This window comes from Bombina bombina, chromosome 12 (genome assembly GCF_027579735.1).
Source record: "Bombina bombina isolate aBomBom1 chromosome 12, aBomBom1.pri, whole genome shotgun sequence".
In the NCBI taxonomy this organism is placed as follows: Eukaryota; Metazoa; Chordata; class Amphibia; order Anura; family Bombinatoridae; genus Bombina; species Bombina bombina.
Window position 1 is genome coordinate 125,046,277 of NC_069510.1, and position 17,381 is coordinate 125,063,657.

At 33.9% G+C, this 17,381-nt stretch overlaps 1 protein-coding gene across 2 annotated transcripts in view; it reads right to left on the reverse strand.

Annotated features, from left to right (window-relative positions):
• The window catches only part of PHYHD1 (phytanoyl-CoA dioxygenase domain containing 1), a 93,632-nt gene that overhangs the window by 64,216 nt on the left and 12,035 nt on the right, over positions 1-17,381 (reverse strand). For both annotated transcript variants that reach the window (XM_053696026.1, XM_053696027.1), the window contains exons 2-3: positions 4,211-4,369; positions 3,207-3,282 (exon numbers count right to left, since the gene is read on the reverse strand). In XM_053696026.1, the coding sequence (XP_053552001.1) occupies positions 3,207-3,282; positions 4,211-4,369 (235 nt within the window). The remainder of the gene's footprint in view (positions 1-3,206; positions 3,283-4,210; positions 4,370-17,381) is intronic.

A 17,381-nucleotide genomic window follows, 5' to 3' on the forward strand; every position in this document is an offset into this window, starting at 1 on the left:
TTTTAACACACAATTTTTTCAAATTTGAAGACAAATGCTATTTACAAAAAAGAGGCACAGCGATGGGGACAACCTTCGCCCCATCCTATGCCAATTTGTACGTTAATGGGTTTGAACTAAAACACATTTGGACAAATAATCCCTATAGTACCAATATTCAATATTACAATAGATATATAGATGATATTGTAATCATCTGGAAGGGTACTGTAGAGAGTATTATGGAATTTTATGAATATCTGAATAATAATAGTTATAATCTAAAATTTACAGGAAAACATTCTCAGGATCAAATAGAATTCCTAGATTTAATACTTTTTAAGGATGAACAAAAACAGGTATCAGTTAAGAACTACAGAAAACCAACAGAGAAAAATAGTTTTATAGATGCCAGCAGTAATCATAAAAAGAACTGGATAGAAAGTGTTCCCTATAGCCAATATTTAAGACTTAGGAGGAATTGTAGCAATATGAGTGATTTTGAAAATGAAGCCAGAATTTTAGATAACAAGTTCATTGAGAAAGGGTATAAAAATAGTCTATTACAAACTGCTAAATCACGAGCATTAAATCAGGATAGAAAGGATTTATTAAAATACAAAAATAATACAATAAATGGTAGAGTCACGGTGGAACACAAAAAGAACAGTGACATTAATAAAGATGCAAAATTCATCACCACTTTCACTGAGGGTTCAAATATAATTCAAAAAATTTTGAAGAAACACTGGCCAATCTTAAAGGCTGATCCAATTCTGGGATCCACATTGAGTGAACATCCAAAAATCATATACAAAAAAAGCAGGAATTTAAAAAACATTTTAGCACCCAGTAAATTAAAGAGTATTACAACTACAAATAGTCATAACAGTAACTGGTTGTCTAACCAAAAAGGAACTAAAAGGTGTGGTAAATCCAGATGTAGTATGTGTACTCACATTAACCCTTCAATTAAATTTAGTAACCGAGGTCACTCCCAGGAATTTGAAATAAAATTTAAAAATAATTGTGATGCTATTTATGTAGTATATCTTCTCACCTGTGGGTGTGGCCTAAAATACGTAGGACGTACAAAAAGGAAAATAAGAAGACGCTTTAGTGTACATCTATATAATATTAAAATCGAATTAATGAAACACAGTGTATCAAAACATTTTGTAGAGACTCACAATTGTGACCCTAGGTCACTAAAAATTCAGGTTATTGATTGGATACCACCAACATTAGAAAATAGATTACTACAATTAAGAAAGCAAGAAACTTACTGGATTTTTAAATTAAATAGTTCAGTACCCAAAGGGTTAAATGTAGATCTAGACATACAGGCTTTTATGTGACAGATGCAAGAATAGATAGATTACGTATAGTTAGGGATGTCTCTCAATACTTGTATTTGAATCCTAAATTCTAAATTTTAAATTTCTAATTTTAAATTTTTCCACTTAAATTAAATTAAAAATTTCTTAACTAATATATATGATATTGGATATTTTAATATACATCGATTTAGATATGAATATCAAATTATAAATTATAATTCATTAATATCCTTTAAAGTATTAATTTTATTTGTTATGACATACTACATATTTATTTTTAATGAATTTTAGGATCTTTGATGTATTTATGTATTTGACTGTTTATGTATATATGCATTATTGTATTTTTATTAACATTGTATCAGCATAGGTTCTCTTATTGTAACTTTTAAGATAATACTTTTCAGACAATTTTTAATGTTCTTTTTTCAGTTGCTTTAAACGCCAGTCTAGATATTCCTTATAATGTGTGTGTATATAATAGAATGTTACTATTGTGTATCTAATAGAACATTACTATTGTGTATGCAATATATGCAACATATAAAGACGATCTTAGATAATAGACTGTGTTAAAACATCGGAGTATGGACATTCTTTGGCAACGTCACTATTGAAAGCATACTGATTGGTTGCCTTAACCTGGGGGCGTTACTCTAACTAAACAAAAAAAGCCTGCGATTGCCGAAGATACCAGACAAAATGTTACCTCTTGAGAAAGCCCGACCGGCGTCGGGGGAAACGCGTTGAGGATCAAGGACCAATAAGTTTACCAAACTTTGGACAACGAACTCTATCTTTGTTACCGACCAACCCGCTTTTACCCTTCATTTGCTTTGACGATACTTTGGAGCTTAAAATGAACCGCATATAGAGATTGCAGGACTCCAGGTGTTAGCTGTGTTTTGGAGGAAACACACAACAGTCTTTCAGCTGTAACCAGAGAAGCTATTCTACAGGCGTATTTTAACTTTAATTTTGTAAGTGCATATTGTAAGCGCTTATTTGTTGTTATTAAATTCTATCACTTGAATCGGAGGATGCGCTTTTTCTTTTTTTCTTAGATTCCTGTATCCTTTATCTGAAGCACAAGAGGCAACAGATCAAAAAGCAGCACCCGACACAAGTTTACACATAATTGGAAATTTGCCTGCAGCGTTTAACACTTCTTTGAGATCTGTCAACAAGGAAAGGAAACAAACTCAAGTGAGCTGTGAAAAAACAACATAACATTTGTATTCTTTGGACAGACATATCTTTTTCCTTTGGCATCAGGTTGTATATCTCCATACCAAATAACATTATATATAGTATAGAATTTTATTTATTTATGCGTATACATATTGATGTATATATGAGCTCAATTTGACTTATACATGAGCCTAACTTTATTCATACTTTAACAAGCCGTTCAGTATATCTTTGAGCTTTATATAGACAATAATTACTTTTTCTTACTATATATTTCCAATTGTACATTATTTTGGGACTCTGTGTGACTTACGTAGAGCGCCTATATATTCCTATTTTGTATATTTATCTTGTAAATGCCTATATAGTACTGAAACTGACCGCCCAGTGGTTTACCTATTAAACAAGGGATTGATAAAACTAACTTGAGGGCCGCAAATGGCCCTGGGGTTGGTACTTTGAGACCACTGATCTAGAACAATCAGATCTGGTCTGTGTGATTACAACAATCTATGTAGATATATATTGTCACAAACAAACACAAATGGTTCACACCACCCATGTGATCTCTGCAAAAAACACAGCATTATTTCCAAAGGATGCGAGCACATAGGGACTTAACCTTTATTATAGTCTCTATTAACTGGCTTGTACTTGCCTACTGATCTAATGTACTTGTATTAATTTAAAAAATACCTGTAGCATCAAACACCCCCTTTTCAAAGAAGAATCTGATCTTGTCTCCGCTGGTGAGGAAATAATCTGCATTTCCCTGTCAATAAGAAACAGAGGGTTTGAGGGGTTAGTTGGGAACGGCCGGGGGGGGGGGAGCTTATGTAGGGGATACTTACAGCTAACTTAAAGAAGTGTAATTATAGAACATTGTGATGCAAATATTACATACTCTAATTTCTTATAGCATCTCATATTAGTACTACCGACCCTGCAACTCTAGGTGTTTAACTCCCTCAAAGTGATTAAACACATAGTTACAGTATCGCTCAGGAGCACTGCTGGTCCCAAGTAAACACAGCTAGCAGGGTTGTGCTGATTGGCTTACCAGCTGTGTGTCTGTGGCTCCCTATCAGAACTTTAACTATGTGTTTAACTACTTTATTTGGGTTAGTACCTTCATTGTGTTTAATGAGATTCAGTTCTGTTCAGTTAACCAGTCATGATTACAAGTCTAGAAGCAGATATACTGAGATCTGCCGTCAGGAATAAAGGTTTGTTTTTGTATTATGAAAAAATGAGAAACAAGGGACTTCAGTGAAAGACTACTTATTAAAGAGGGCAGCCTTAAAGGGACAGTGTACTATAACATTGTTTTCCCCTTAATACATTTACGATGACTTGTTATACCAGTTCTTTAAAACTATATGTGAAACTGTTCCTTTATGTATATTTTTGTATATAAAATAGCTATCTCTGCTAACTGAAACCACAACCTAATCATATGGGCTAAGCTTCCACGGAGAGCAGACTTCATTAGCTTATCTCTCTATATTTACACAAAATCCTTCTTATTCTCTATATATGTATCAAACTCCTGTGTCATATTGTTACACTGACATCACTGGGTGTCCCTGTTGTAACCAAATAAAAACATTTAATGTCCCTTTAACTCCCTTGTTATATTGTTACACTGACATCACTGGGTGTCCCTGTACACCAGATAAAACCATTGTTAAATAACACACCTGTGCATGGAGCTGCTCCTCGTGTTGTGTTGTGAACACCGTGCGGCAGTGAGGGGGCACATCCATATCCTGCAGGACCTTCACTATTTCCTGCTTCAAAGCCTCACACTCCTCTGGGCTGAACATCCCTTCCAAGACCAGGAATCCATCCTTGTGGAACTGAGAAAGTAATCACAATCCCTGCTTATTTCTGCTCTGCACAACCCTATAACTTCCCACATAAATAGACAGATATAGTACATCCACCATCCCAAGAGAGTCCGGAGTGCATTCTGTCGAATTAAGAACTGTAACCCTGCAACATGCTAACTGTCCACAACAGTGTTCCGATAATTCCCGCCACTAAATTGCCCTTACTTGTACTTTAAAATCCTATATGCAGACTTGTCTTATTCCCATATTGCCCTTATCTTGGAGTTAACATTTTTTGTCCCTCTTTTTATATATTTTTTGGGACTCTTTTTCACCACATAATATCACGCAAGCATTATATTCATTGGGGATGGACACACCCTAGTGGAATTTTCTGTTTTTCATCATACTAATTGGATACACTTTTTTTCACTGGCTACACTATTTTGAATCAGATAATTTCTTTTGGGACAATTTCGATTTGGACACATTATTTTTTTACATTTTTCATTAGGGTACCCTATTGTTATTTATGTTTTTTTAAAGGGACACTGAACCCAATTTTTTTCTGTCATTATTCAGATAGAGCATGCAATTTTAAGCAACTTTCTAATTTACTCCTATTATCAATTTTTCTTTGTTCTCTTGCTATCTTTATTTGAAAAAGACGTTAACTAAGCTTTTTTTCTTGGTTCAAGACTCTGGACAGCACTTTTTTTTATTGGTTGATGAATTTATCCACCAATCAGCAAGGACAACCCAGGTTGTTCACCAAAAATGGGCCGGCATCTAAACTTACATTCTTGAATTTCAAATAAAGATACCAAGAGAATAAAGAAAATTTGATAATAAGAGTTAATTAGAAAGTTGCTTAAAATTACATGCTCTATCTGAATCACAAAAGAAAAAAATTGGGTTCAGTGTCCCTTTAAGCACATATTTCAACCTGATCATATGAGATTGGGCAGATTGATGTCCGCCACCTCAGAGGCGGCGAATGAGTTAAGGCTCACGCGGAAACGGTATACAGCCCCATTTGGGCAGTGATAAATCGGCCCCTTAGACTAGAAGTATTAATCAATGTTATCATAGATTTATATAACACTTCACACAAGTAACATCCTGAGAATGATTGCAATAAGTAAGGGGGTATTGTACACCTATAGCTTTACATCAGATTCTCTCCAAGCTGCAAATAAAGTTTTTCAATTCTATAAAGCCTAAACGTGAGGGCCATCTTCTATTAACGGGGAGCTTGTTCCATTTTATATCTAAATTGATTCAATTTGCATCTGATCTGCTGTATAAAGAATGTGTTACCAGTGAGAGGCAGAATGTGACCCTAATGTAACCAAGTTAAAACCCTTTTCTAACGAGCCCCAATTTAGATTCAATTCAAAAAAGATTCTCTATTTGTGATAAAAAATGTCTTTTCTGTAAAAAAGCAACAAAAAAATCCTTATTGGAAAAATGATACATTTGCTTTAAAAGGGACATAAAATACGATCACATGAACATATATGCTGAAACAACAGCATTGTGGGAACAATACATTAACATACTGAATAAGACATAAATAGAATGCCTTTGGAAACTAGAATAGGATGATAGATATAATTCTTCACACTGACAAAAGACCCTGAGACCATAATAAACAGACAAAACTTGTAATCACATCCGATTTATTAGAGCATTTCAGCACAAAAGATCACTATTTACTGTTTTTTGTTATTATAGTTTAATATAATTACAATCATAAAATCTTCAATCAACGGACCATGTAGTTAAAAAAACCAAATTCTTAGTTAATGTAATGATTATAAATGTTGTAATAATAAGTTATGTATTTGAAAAATTAACCAACCCTTGTATCTAAGCCCTGCATCTCCATTTTTATACCATCATAACCCTTTTTTGACAAATAAAGCTGGTTTAAAAAAAATAAATAAATAGGGACATAAAACTAGTTGGGATAGAGACAAAATATAATAATATGGACTTTAATTACTTTACCTGCAAATTTATACTGCAGTGCCTCGCCATTAACTCTTCCTTTTAAAGGGACAGTCTTCACAAAAATTGTTATTGTTTAAAAAAATAGATAACGCCTTTACTAGCCATTCCCCAGCTTTGCACAACCAACATTGTTATATTAATATACTTGATAACATTTAAACCTCTAAATTTCTGCCTGTTTCTAAGCCACTGTAGACAGCCTCTTATCACATGGTTTTTTATTTGCTTTTCACAACAGGAGACTGCTAGTTCTTGTGGGCCATATAGATAACAATGTGTTCACGCCCCAGAAGTTATTTAAGAGTTAGCACAACGCAGTACCAAATACTAAAAGTCAATAGATAATAAATACAAAGTCATGTGATCAGGGGGCTGTCAGAAGAGGCTTAGATACAAGGTAATCACAGAGGTAAAAAGTGTATTAATATAACTGTGTTGGTTGTGTGGGAATGGGTAATAAAGGGATTATCTATCTTTTAAGACAAAAAAAAATCTATTGTAGACTGTCCCTTCAAGTTTCAGAATTGTATCCAATTCCCCCAACACATTTCCTTCCACGGCTGTATCTATATCTATATATTGTTGTTTTGGTAAAATGCAAAAGTGAACAGGGATTATCTGCTGGAGCATGCCGAGAAGCAGTGAACTCTGTTGAAATTCAATGCCTGTGTCTAAACACTGATAAGGGGGGGTGGAGTAGACTGCTCCATACAGCATGGTTATGTAAGTATTTTTGAAAATTATTTTAAAATACTTGCCAAGAATTTTTAAACAATTTTTTTATGCAAACTATTTTTACTTAAATAGCCCTTTTAGGATATGCACAGATCTCAACCTGTTTTATGGCACTTTAAACTGCTGGGTATAATTACTATACTATGTTTACTATTTACCATGAGATTGTTTTTTTTTCCTCTTGTGCCAGCAGCTATTTACGTAATTTAACTCTTTACAAGTGCTGGTTAGTGAAACTCTGCATCTTCACGCTGAGCACCGCCATCTTGGAGTTTGAAGGGATATTGCACACTACCTTTTTCTCTGCATAAATGTATTGTAGATGATCCATTTACAGAGCCCATCTTATAATGTTTTTTTGTAACAATCTATAGTTTTGCTTATCTTTAAATAAGTGTGATTTTAATAAATGTGCTGATTTTCAGACCCCTAACCAAGCCCTAAAGTTTTAGATGTATACCGATGTCTACAGACTCCTGCTTATGTAATGGGTCTTTTCATATTCAGGGGAGGGTCTGCTCTCAGCCCCTTTCAGTGGGTGTCCCAGCCTAACCTCACCAACAGTGCTAAACTGGGAGCTTCTCATTAAGTTTTTAAAAGGTTTTATACTGGATTTTTATATCAGTATCTGTGCATATTCTTCTTTCTAGCAGTGTCTATTACATGCAGTTATATGAATATTGGTGTATACTGTCCTTTTCTCTCACACTGTAACAGATCTGTGATAGTATTGTCTTCCTCAGTTTAGCTGCACAACACAGAGCTATACATTTTGCAGTGGTTGCATTTCCCTGTATTATTCCTGAGGTTTTTTTTTGTTATGTAACTTTTAAACTGTGGTAAAAAAAAACTGGACATTTTTAAAGCGTTTGCTTTCTATTGTGTGAGATAATCCAAAGTGCACGGTACAAACTCAATGAGCCGGTAACATGACTGATCTGTCAAAGCTCACTGCTTCTATCACATGATCCAATAATACACAAGATGGTGGCGCCCGGTGTAAAACAAAATGGAAGATTTTGCATAAAATACAATATTTTGGGGTAAAATGATCATCTTTAGCAGACTTATCTTAACAGAGAGTGATAAAAGAAGGGAATCCCATTTTCTTAACAAATCACTGATTTTAATTAAACAAATCATCTGCCGCTTAAAAACTGGACACACAATTGTATTAATATTAAGTTTTAGTCTGAAGTTTATATTTGCACTCAGTATGTGGATTTTATTTTAAATACACATCCAATATTATTATCCGATTCGTCGATTAATTGAAAAAATAATCGGCTGATTAATCAATTATGAAAATAATCATTAGTTGCATTCTTAACTGTTATATTAATACAATTTTTACATCAGTGATTACCTTGTATCTAAGCCTCTGCAGACTGCTCCTTATCTCAGTTATATTAATATACTTTTTACCTCTGTGATTACCTTGTATCTAAGCCTCTGCAGACTGCCCCTTATCTCAGTTATATTAATATACTATTTACCTCTGTGATTACCTTGTATCTAAGCCTCTGCAGACTGCTCCTTATCTCAGTTATATTAATATACTTTTTACCTCTGTGATTACCCTGTATCTAACCCTCTGCAGACTGCCCCTTATCTCAGTTATATTAATATACTTTTTACCTCTGTGATTACCTTGTATCTAAGCCTCTGCAGACTGCTCCTTATTTCAGTTATATTAATACACTTTTTACCTCTGTGATTACCTTGTACCTAAGCCTCTGTAGACTGCTCCTTATCTCAGATATTTTAATATACTTTTTACCTCTGTGATTACCTTGTATCTAAGCCTCTGCAGACTGCCCCTTATCTCAGTTATATTAATATACTTTTTACCTCTGTGATTACCTATTATCTAAGCCTCTGCAGACTGCTCCTTATCTCAGTTATATTAATAAACTTTTTACCTCTGTGATTACCTTGTATCTAAGCCTCTGCAGACTGCTCCTTATCTCTGTTATATTAATACACTTTTTACCTCTGTGATTACCTTGTATCTAAGCCTCTGCAGACTGCTCCTTATCTCAGTTATATTAATACACTTTTTACCTCTGTGATTACCTTGTATCTAAGCCTCTGCAGACTGCCCCTTATCTCAGTTATATTAATATACTATTTACCTCTGTGATTACCTTGTATCTAAGCCTCTGCAGACTGCTCCTTATCTCAGTTATATTAATATACTTTTTACCTCTGTGATTACCCTGTATCTAACCCTCTGCAGACTGCCCCTTATCTCAGTTATATTAATATACTTTTTACCTCTGTGATTACCTTGTATCTAAGCCTCTGCAGACTGCTCCTTATTTCAGTTATATTAATACACTTTTTACCTCTGTGATTACCTTGTACCTAAGCCTCTGTAGACTGCTCCTTATCTCAGATATTTTAATATACTTTTTACCTCTGTGATTACCTTGTATCTAAGCCTCTGCAGACTGCCCCTTATCTCAGTTATATTAATATACTTTTTACCTCTGTGATTACCTATTATCTAAGCCTCTGCAGACTGCTCCTTATCTCAGTTATATTAATAAACTTTTTACCTCTGTGATTACCTTGTATCTAAGCCTCTGCAGACTGCTCCTTATCTCTGTTATATTAATACACTTTTTACCTCTGTGATTACCTTGTATCTAAGCCTCTGCAGACTGCTCCTTATCTCAGTTATATTAATACACTTTTTACCTCTGTGATTACCTTGTAGCTAAGCCTCTGCAGACTGCTCCTTATCTCAGTTATATTAATATACATTTTACCTCTGCGATTACCTTGTATCTAAGCCTCTGCAGACTGCTCCTTATCTCAGTTGTATTAATATACTTTTTACCTCTGTGATTACCTTGTATCTAAGCCTCTGCAGACTGCTCCTTATCTCAGTTATATTAATATACATTTTACCTCTGTGATTACCTTGTATCTAACCCTCTGCAGACTGCTCCTTATCTCAGTTATATTAATATACTTTTTACCTCTGTGATTACCTTGTATCTAACCCTCTCCAGACTGCTCCTTATCTCAGTTATATTAATATACATTTTACCTCTGCGATTACCTTGTATCTAAGCCTCTGCAGACTGCTCCTTATCTCAGTTGTATTAATATACATTTTACCTCTGTGATTACCTGTATCTAAGCCTCTGCAGACTGCTCCTTATCTCAGTTATATTAATATACATTTTACCTCTGTGATTACCTGTATCTAACCCTCTGCAGACTGCTCCTTATCTCAGTTATATTAATATACATTTTACCTCTGTGATTACCTGTATCTAAGCATCTGCAGACTGCCCCTTATCTCAGTTATATTAATACACTTTTTACCTCTGTGATTACCTTGTATCTAAGCCTCTGCATACTGCCCCCTTATCTCAGTACTTTTAACAGACTTGCATTTTAGCCAATTAGTGCTGACTTCTAGTTAATTCCACGGGCGTGAGCACAATGTTATCTATATGGTGCACACATGAACTAACGCCCTCTAGTTGTGAAAAAAATCAAAATGCATTCAGATTAGAGGCAGCCTTCAAGGGCTAAGAAATTAGCATATGAGGCTACCTTGGTTTAGCTTTCAACTAAGAAAACCAAGAGAACAAAGCCAAATTGATGATAAAAGTAAATTGTAAAGTTGTTTAAAATGACGTGCCCTATCTGAATCATGAAAGTTTATTTTTGACTAGACTGTCCCTTTAAACAACTTTCCAATTTACTTCTATTACCACATTTGCTTCATTTTCTTGTTATCCTTTGTTAAAAAGCAGGAAGGTAAGCTCAGGAGTGTGCACGTGTCTGCAGTTCTATATGGCAGTAGTTTTACAACAATGTTAAACATTAGCAAGAGCACTAGGTGGCAGCAGTATTTCCTGTCATGTAGTGCTCCATGCATCTGCACACTACCTATCTAGATATCTCTTCAACAAAGAACAACAGTAGAACAAAGTACATTTGATAATACAAGTTAATTGGAAACTATTTTAAAATTGTATAAAAGGTAAAATGTTTGTTTTATGTCCCTTTAACGGATATCACTTATTTGGATCTTAATACCAAGATTTGTCTTCTTTAAATCCTAGCACATTAGAGGACTCTTGGTTTTTAAAAATCCATCAACTTTCAGACTTTTGTCTAATTTGTATCCAGAAAAGGAGCTGAACATATGTGTGATCTGTAATAACAATGGAATATTTATTTTGTGACTGACAAATAGTAACAAGTCATCTGCATAGACGTACTAATCTCAATAACAATAATAAATACATAAATAAATTGTATCTATCTCTGACAAATAGTAACAAGTCATCTGCATAGACATGTACTAATCTCAATAACAATAATAAATACATAAATAAATTGTATCTATCTCTGACAAATAGTAACAAGTCATCTGCATAGACATGTACTCATCTCAATAACAATAATAAATACATAAATAAATTGTATCTATCTCTGACAAATAGTAACAAGTCATCTGTGTAGACATGTTCTAATCTCAATAACAATAATAAATACATAAATAAATTGTATCTATCTCTGACAAATAGTATCAAGTCATCTGCATAGACATGTACTAATCTCAATAACAATAATAAATACATAAATAAATTGTATCTATCTCTGACAAATAGTAACAAGTCATCTGCATAGACGTACTAATCTCAATAACAATAATAAATACATAAATAAATTGTATCTATCTCTGACAAATAGTAACAAGTCATCTGCATAGACATGTACTAATCTCAATAACATTAATAAATACATAAATAAATTGTATCTATCTCTGACAAATAGTAACAAGTCATCTGCATAGACATGTACTAATCTCAATAACAATAATAAATACATAAATAAATTGTATCTATCTCTGACAAATAGTAACAAGTCATCTGCATAGACGTACTAATCTCAATAACATTAATAAATACATAAATAAATTGTATCTATCTCTGACAAATAGTAACAAGTCATCTGCATAGACATGTACTCATCTCAATAACAATAATAAATACATAAATAAATTGTATCTATCTCTGACAAATAGTAACAAGTCATCTGTATAGACATGTTCTAATCTCAATAACAATAATAAATACATAAATAAATTGTATCTATCTCTGACAAATAGTAACAAGTCATCTGCATAGACATGTACTAATCTCAATAAAAATAATAAATACATAAATAAATTGTATCTATCTCTGACAAATAGTAACAAGTCATCTGTATAGACGACATGTACTCATCTCAATAAAAATAATAAATACATAAATAAATTGTATCTATCTCTGACAAATAGTAACAAGTCATCTGCATAGACATGTACTAATCTCAATAACAATAGTAAATACATAAATAAATTGTATCTATCTCTGACAAATAGTAACAAGTCATCTGCATAGACATGTACTAATCTCAATAACAATAATAAATACATAAATAAATTGTATCTATCTCTGACAAATAGTAACAAGTCATCCGCATAGACATGTTCTAATCTCAATAACAATAATAAATACATAAATAAATTGTATCTATCTCTGACAAATAGTAACAAGTCATCTGCATAGACATGTACTAATCTCAATAACAATAATAAATACATAAATAAATTGTATCTATCTCTGACAAATAGTAACAAGTCATCTGCATAGACATGTACTAATCTCAATAAAAATAATAAATACATAAATAAATTGTATCTATCTCTGACAAATAGTAACAAGTCATCTGCATAGACATGTACTAATCTCAATAACAATAATAAATACATAAATAAATTGTATCTATCTCTGACAAATAGTAACAAGTCATCTGCATAGACATGTACTAATCTCAATAACAATAATAAATACATAAATAAATTGTATCTATCTCTGACAAATAGTAACAAGTCATCTGCATAGACATGTACTAATCTCAATAACAATAATAAATACATAAATAAATTGTATCTATCTCTGACAAATAGTAACAAGTCATCTGCATAGACATGTACTAATCTCAATAATAATAATAAATACATAAATAAATTGTATCTATCTCTGACAAATAGTAACAAGTCATCTGCATAGACATGTACTAATCTCAATAACATTAATAAATACATAAATAAATTGTATCTATCTCTGACAAATAGTAACAAGTCATCTGCATAGACATGTACTAATCTCAATAACATTAATAAATACATAAATAAATTGTATCTATCTCTGACAAATAGTAACAAGTCATCTGCATAGACATGTACTAATCTCAATAATAATAATAAATACATAAATAAATTGTATCTATCTCTGACAAATAGTAACAAGTCATCTGCATAGACATGTACTAATCTCAATAACAATAATAAATACATAAATAAATTGTATCTATCTCTGACAAATAGTAACAAGTCATCTGCATAGACATGTACTCATCTCAATAAAAATAATAAATACATAAATAAATTGTATCTATCTCTGACAAATAGTAACAAGTCATCTGTATAGACATGTACTCATCTCAATAAAAATAATAAATACATAAATAAATTGTATCTATCTCTGACAAATAGTAACAAGTCATCTGCATAGACATGTACTCATCTCAATAACAATAATAAATACATAAATAAATTGTATCTATCTCTGACAAATAGTAACAAGTCATCTGCAAAGACATGTACTCATCTCAATAACAATAATAAATACATAAATAAATTGTATCTATCTCTGACAAATAGTAACAAGTAATCTGCATAGACATGTACTAATCTCAATAACAATAATAAATACATAAATAAATTGTATCTATCTCTGACAAATAGTAACAAGTAATCTGCATAGACATGTACTAATCTCAATAACAATAATAAATAAATTGTATCTATCTCTGACAAATAGTAACAAGTCATCTGCATAGACATGTACTAATCTCAATAAAAATAATAAATACATAAATAAATTGTATCTATCTTTGACAAATAGTAACAAGTCATCTGCATAGACATGTACTCATCTCAATAAAAATAATACATACAATTAAATACCAAAACTGAATTTAAAATAAATACATAAATCAATTGTATCTATTTCTGACAAATAGTAACAAGTCATCTGCTTAGGGAGATTTGTAAAAAATCAATATATCAAACTCAATTAAAAAAATAAAAATACATAAATTGTATCTCTGATAAATAGTAGCAAGTCGTCTGCATAGAGAGATGTATTAATTTTCATTTCATGGAATAAATACATAACTAAATACCAAGGAGTAAATTTATTAAGCTCCGTACGGAGCTTGATGCCCCGTGTTTCCGGCGAATCTTCAGGCAGCGGTGTAAAGCCCTGCTCTGAGGCGGCGGACAGAAATTAACCCGATCGGGTTGATTTACACCCCCTGCTAGCCGCCGATTGGCCGCGAATCTGCAGGGGTGCGCTATTGCACCAACAGTTCACAAGAACTGCTGGTGCAATGATAAATGCAAAGAGCGTATGCTGTCGGCATTTATCGATGTGAAGCGGACATGAAACGATACATCATATCATGTCCGCGCCAAAACTGAATTTAAAATAAATAAAACTGTTTTATTATATATAATTTAATATATTAGGGGGAACTACATTTGACTTTAATGTTGTGTAAATATTTAATACCTGTAGTTATATGTAAATTATTCTTTTTGTGATGATACAAAGGGAGGTGTAATTAGCACTGCTGATATGTAGTGTGTGTCAATACCAGTAATCTTTATGACATGTTGTAAAACTTGTCTGTCTGGTAATACCTGACCCGTGGGAACTCTCAGACCGCTAACTGGATTAACAAAGTCTGAAATGGAAGGTAAATTCTTTAGATAGATTAAGAGATGATAAAGTAGCATAAGTGTTAATATAATCACTCAGCCCTTCAGCAGCACATTGCGGTACAATTCAAACCACAAAATCCTTCAGCTTCATTTGATGTATTTGGGGCTTTAAACTGTTAGGTTCCTGGCTTTAGGGTTTGGCAACAATAGAGCTAATCCCTGATACAAGCTGCCAGGGCCTGGATTATTACCCAGGTAATGCCAAGTCAGTATGTAGTTCTATGAACCAGACCTGCACCCCATAAGATATATATATATATATATATATATATATATATATATATATATATATATATATATATATATATATATATATATATATATATATATATACTGTATATACACACACATCAGATTCACAGGAATCCAGAGTATTTCATGAATCTATATTCCATAATCACTGTACAATCACATGCAGTGATTTGTATAAACTGCAAACACACCTGTGACATATACTCTCTATTTAAAGTCACCCATTGGCATTGCAGCCCCCTGTGGCAGACCAGAGGATACACTAACCTGTTACAGACCAGAGGATACACTAACCTGTTACAGACCAGAGGATACACTAACCTGTTACAGACCAGAGGATACACTAACCTGTTACAGACCAGAGGATACACTAACCTGTTACAGACCAGAGGATACACTAACCTGTTACAGACCAGAGGATACACTAACCTGTTACAGACCAGAGGATACACTAACCTGTTACAGACCAGAAGATACACTAACCTGTTACAGACCAGAGGATACACTAACCTGTTACAGACCAGAGGATACACTAACCTGTTACAGACCAGAGGATACACTAACCTGTTACAGACCAGAAGATACAGTAACCTGTTACAGACCAGAGGATACACTAACCTGTTACAGACCAGAGGATACACTAACACTAACCTGTTACAGACCAGAAGATACACTAACCTGTTACAGACCAGAGGATACACTAACCTGTTACAGACCAGAAGATACACTAACCTGTTACAGACCAGAGGATACACTAACCTGTTACAGACGAGAGGATACAGTAACCTGTTACAGACCAGAGGATACACTAACCTGTTACAGACCAGAGGATACAATAACCTGTTACAGACCAGAGGATACACTAACCTGTTACAGACCAGAGGATACACTAACCTGTTACAGACCAGAGGATACAGTAACCTGTTACAGACCAGAGGATACACTAACCTGTTACAGACCAGAGGATACACTAACCTGTTACAGACCAGAGGATACACTAACCTGTTACAGACCAGAGGATACACTAACCTGTTACAGACCAGAAGATACACTAACCTGTTACAGACCAGAGGATACACTAACCTGTTACAGACCAGAAGATACACTAACCTGTTACAGACCAGAAGATACACTAACCTGTTACAGACCAGAGGATACACTAACCTGTTACAGACCAGAAGATACACTAACCTATTACAGACCAGAGGATACACTAACCTGTTACAGACCAGAAGATACACTAACCTGTTACAGACCAGAGGATACACTAACCTGTTACAGACCAGAGGATACAGTAACCTGTTACAGACCAGAGGATACACTAACCTGTTACAGACCAGAGGATACACTAACCTGTTACAGACCAGAGGATACACTAACCTGTTACAGACCAGAGGATACACTAACCTGTTACAGACCAGAGGATACACTAACCTGTTACAGACCAGAGGATACACTAACCTGTTACAGACCAGAGGATACACTAACCTGTTACAGACCAGAAGATACACTAACCTGTTACAGACCAGAGGATACACTAACCTGTTACAGACCAGAAGATACACTAACCTGTTACAGACCAGAGGATACACTAACCTGTTACAGACCAGAGGATACACTAACCTGTTACAGACCAGAGGATACACTAACCTGTTACAGACCAGAGGATACACTAACCTGTTACAGACCAGAGGATACACTAACCTGTTACAGATAAGAAGATACACTAACCTGTTACAGACCAGAGGATACACTAACCTGTTACAGACCAGAGGATACACTAACCTGTTACAGACCAGAGGATACACTAACCTGTTACAGACCAGAGGATACACTAACCTGTTACAGATAAGAAGATACACTAACCTGTTACAGACCAGAGGATACACTAACCTGTTACAGACCAGAGGATACACTAACCTGTTACAGACCAGAGGATACACTAACCTGTTACAGACCAGAAGATACACTAACCTGTTACAGACCAGAGGATACACTAACCTGTTACAGACCAGAGGATACACTAACCTGTTACAGACCAGAGGGTACACTAACCTGTTACAGACCAGAGGATACACTAACCTGTTACAGACCAGAGGGTACACTAACCTGTTACAGACCAGAGGATACACTAACCTGTTACAGACCAGAGGATACACTAACCTGTTACAG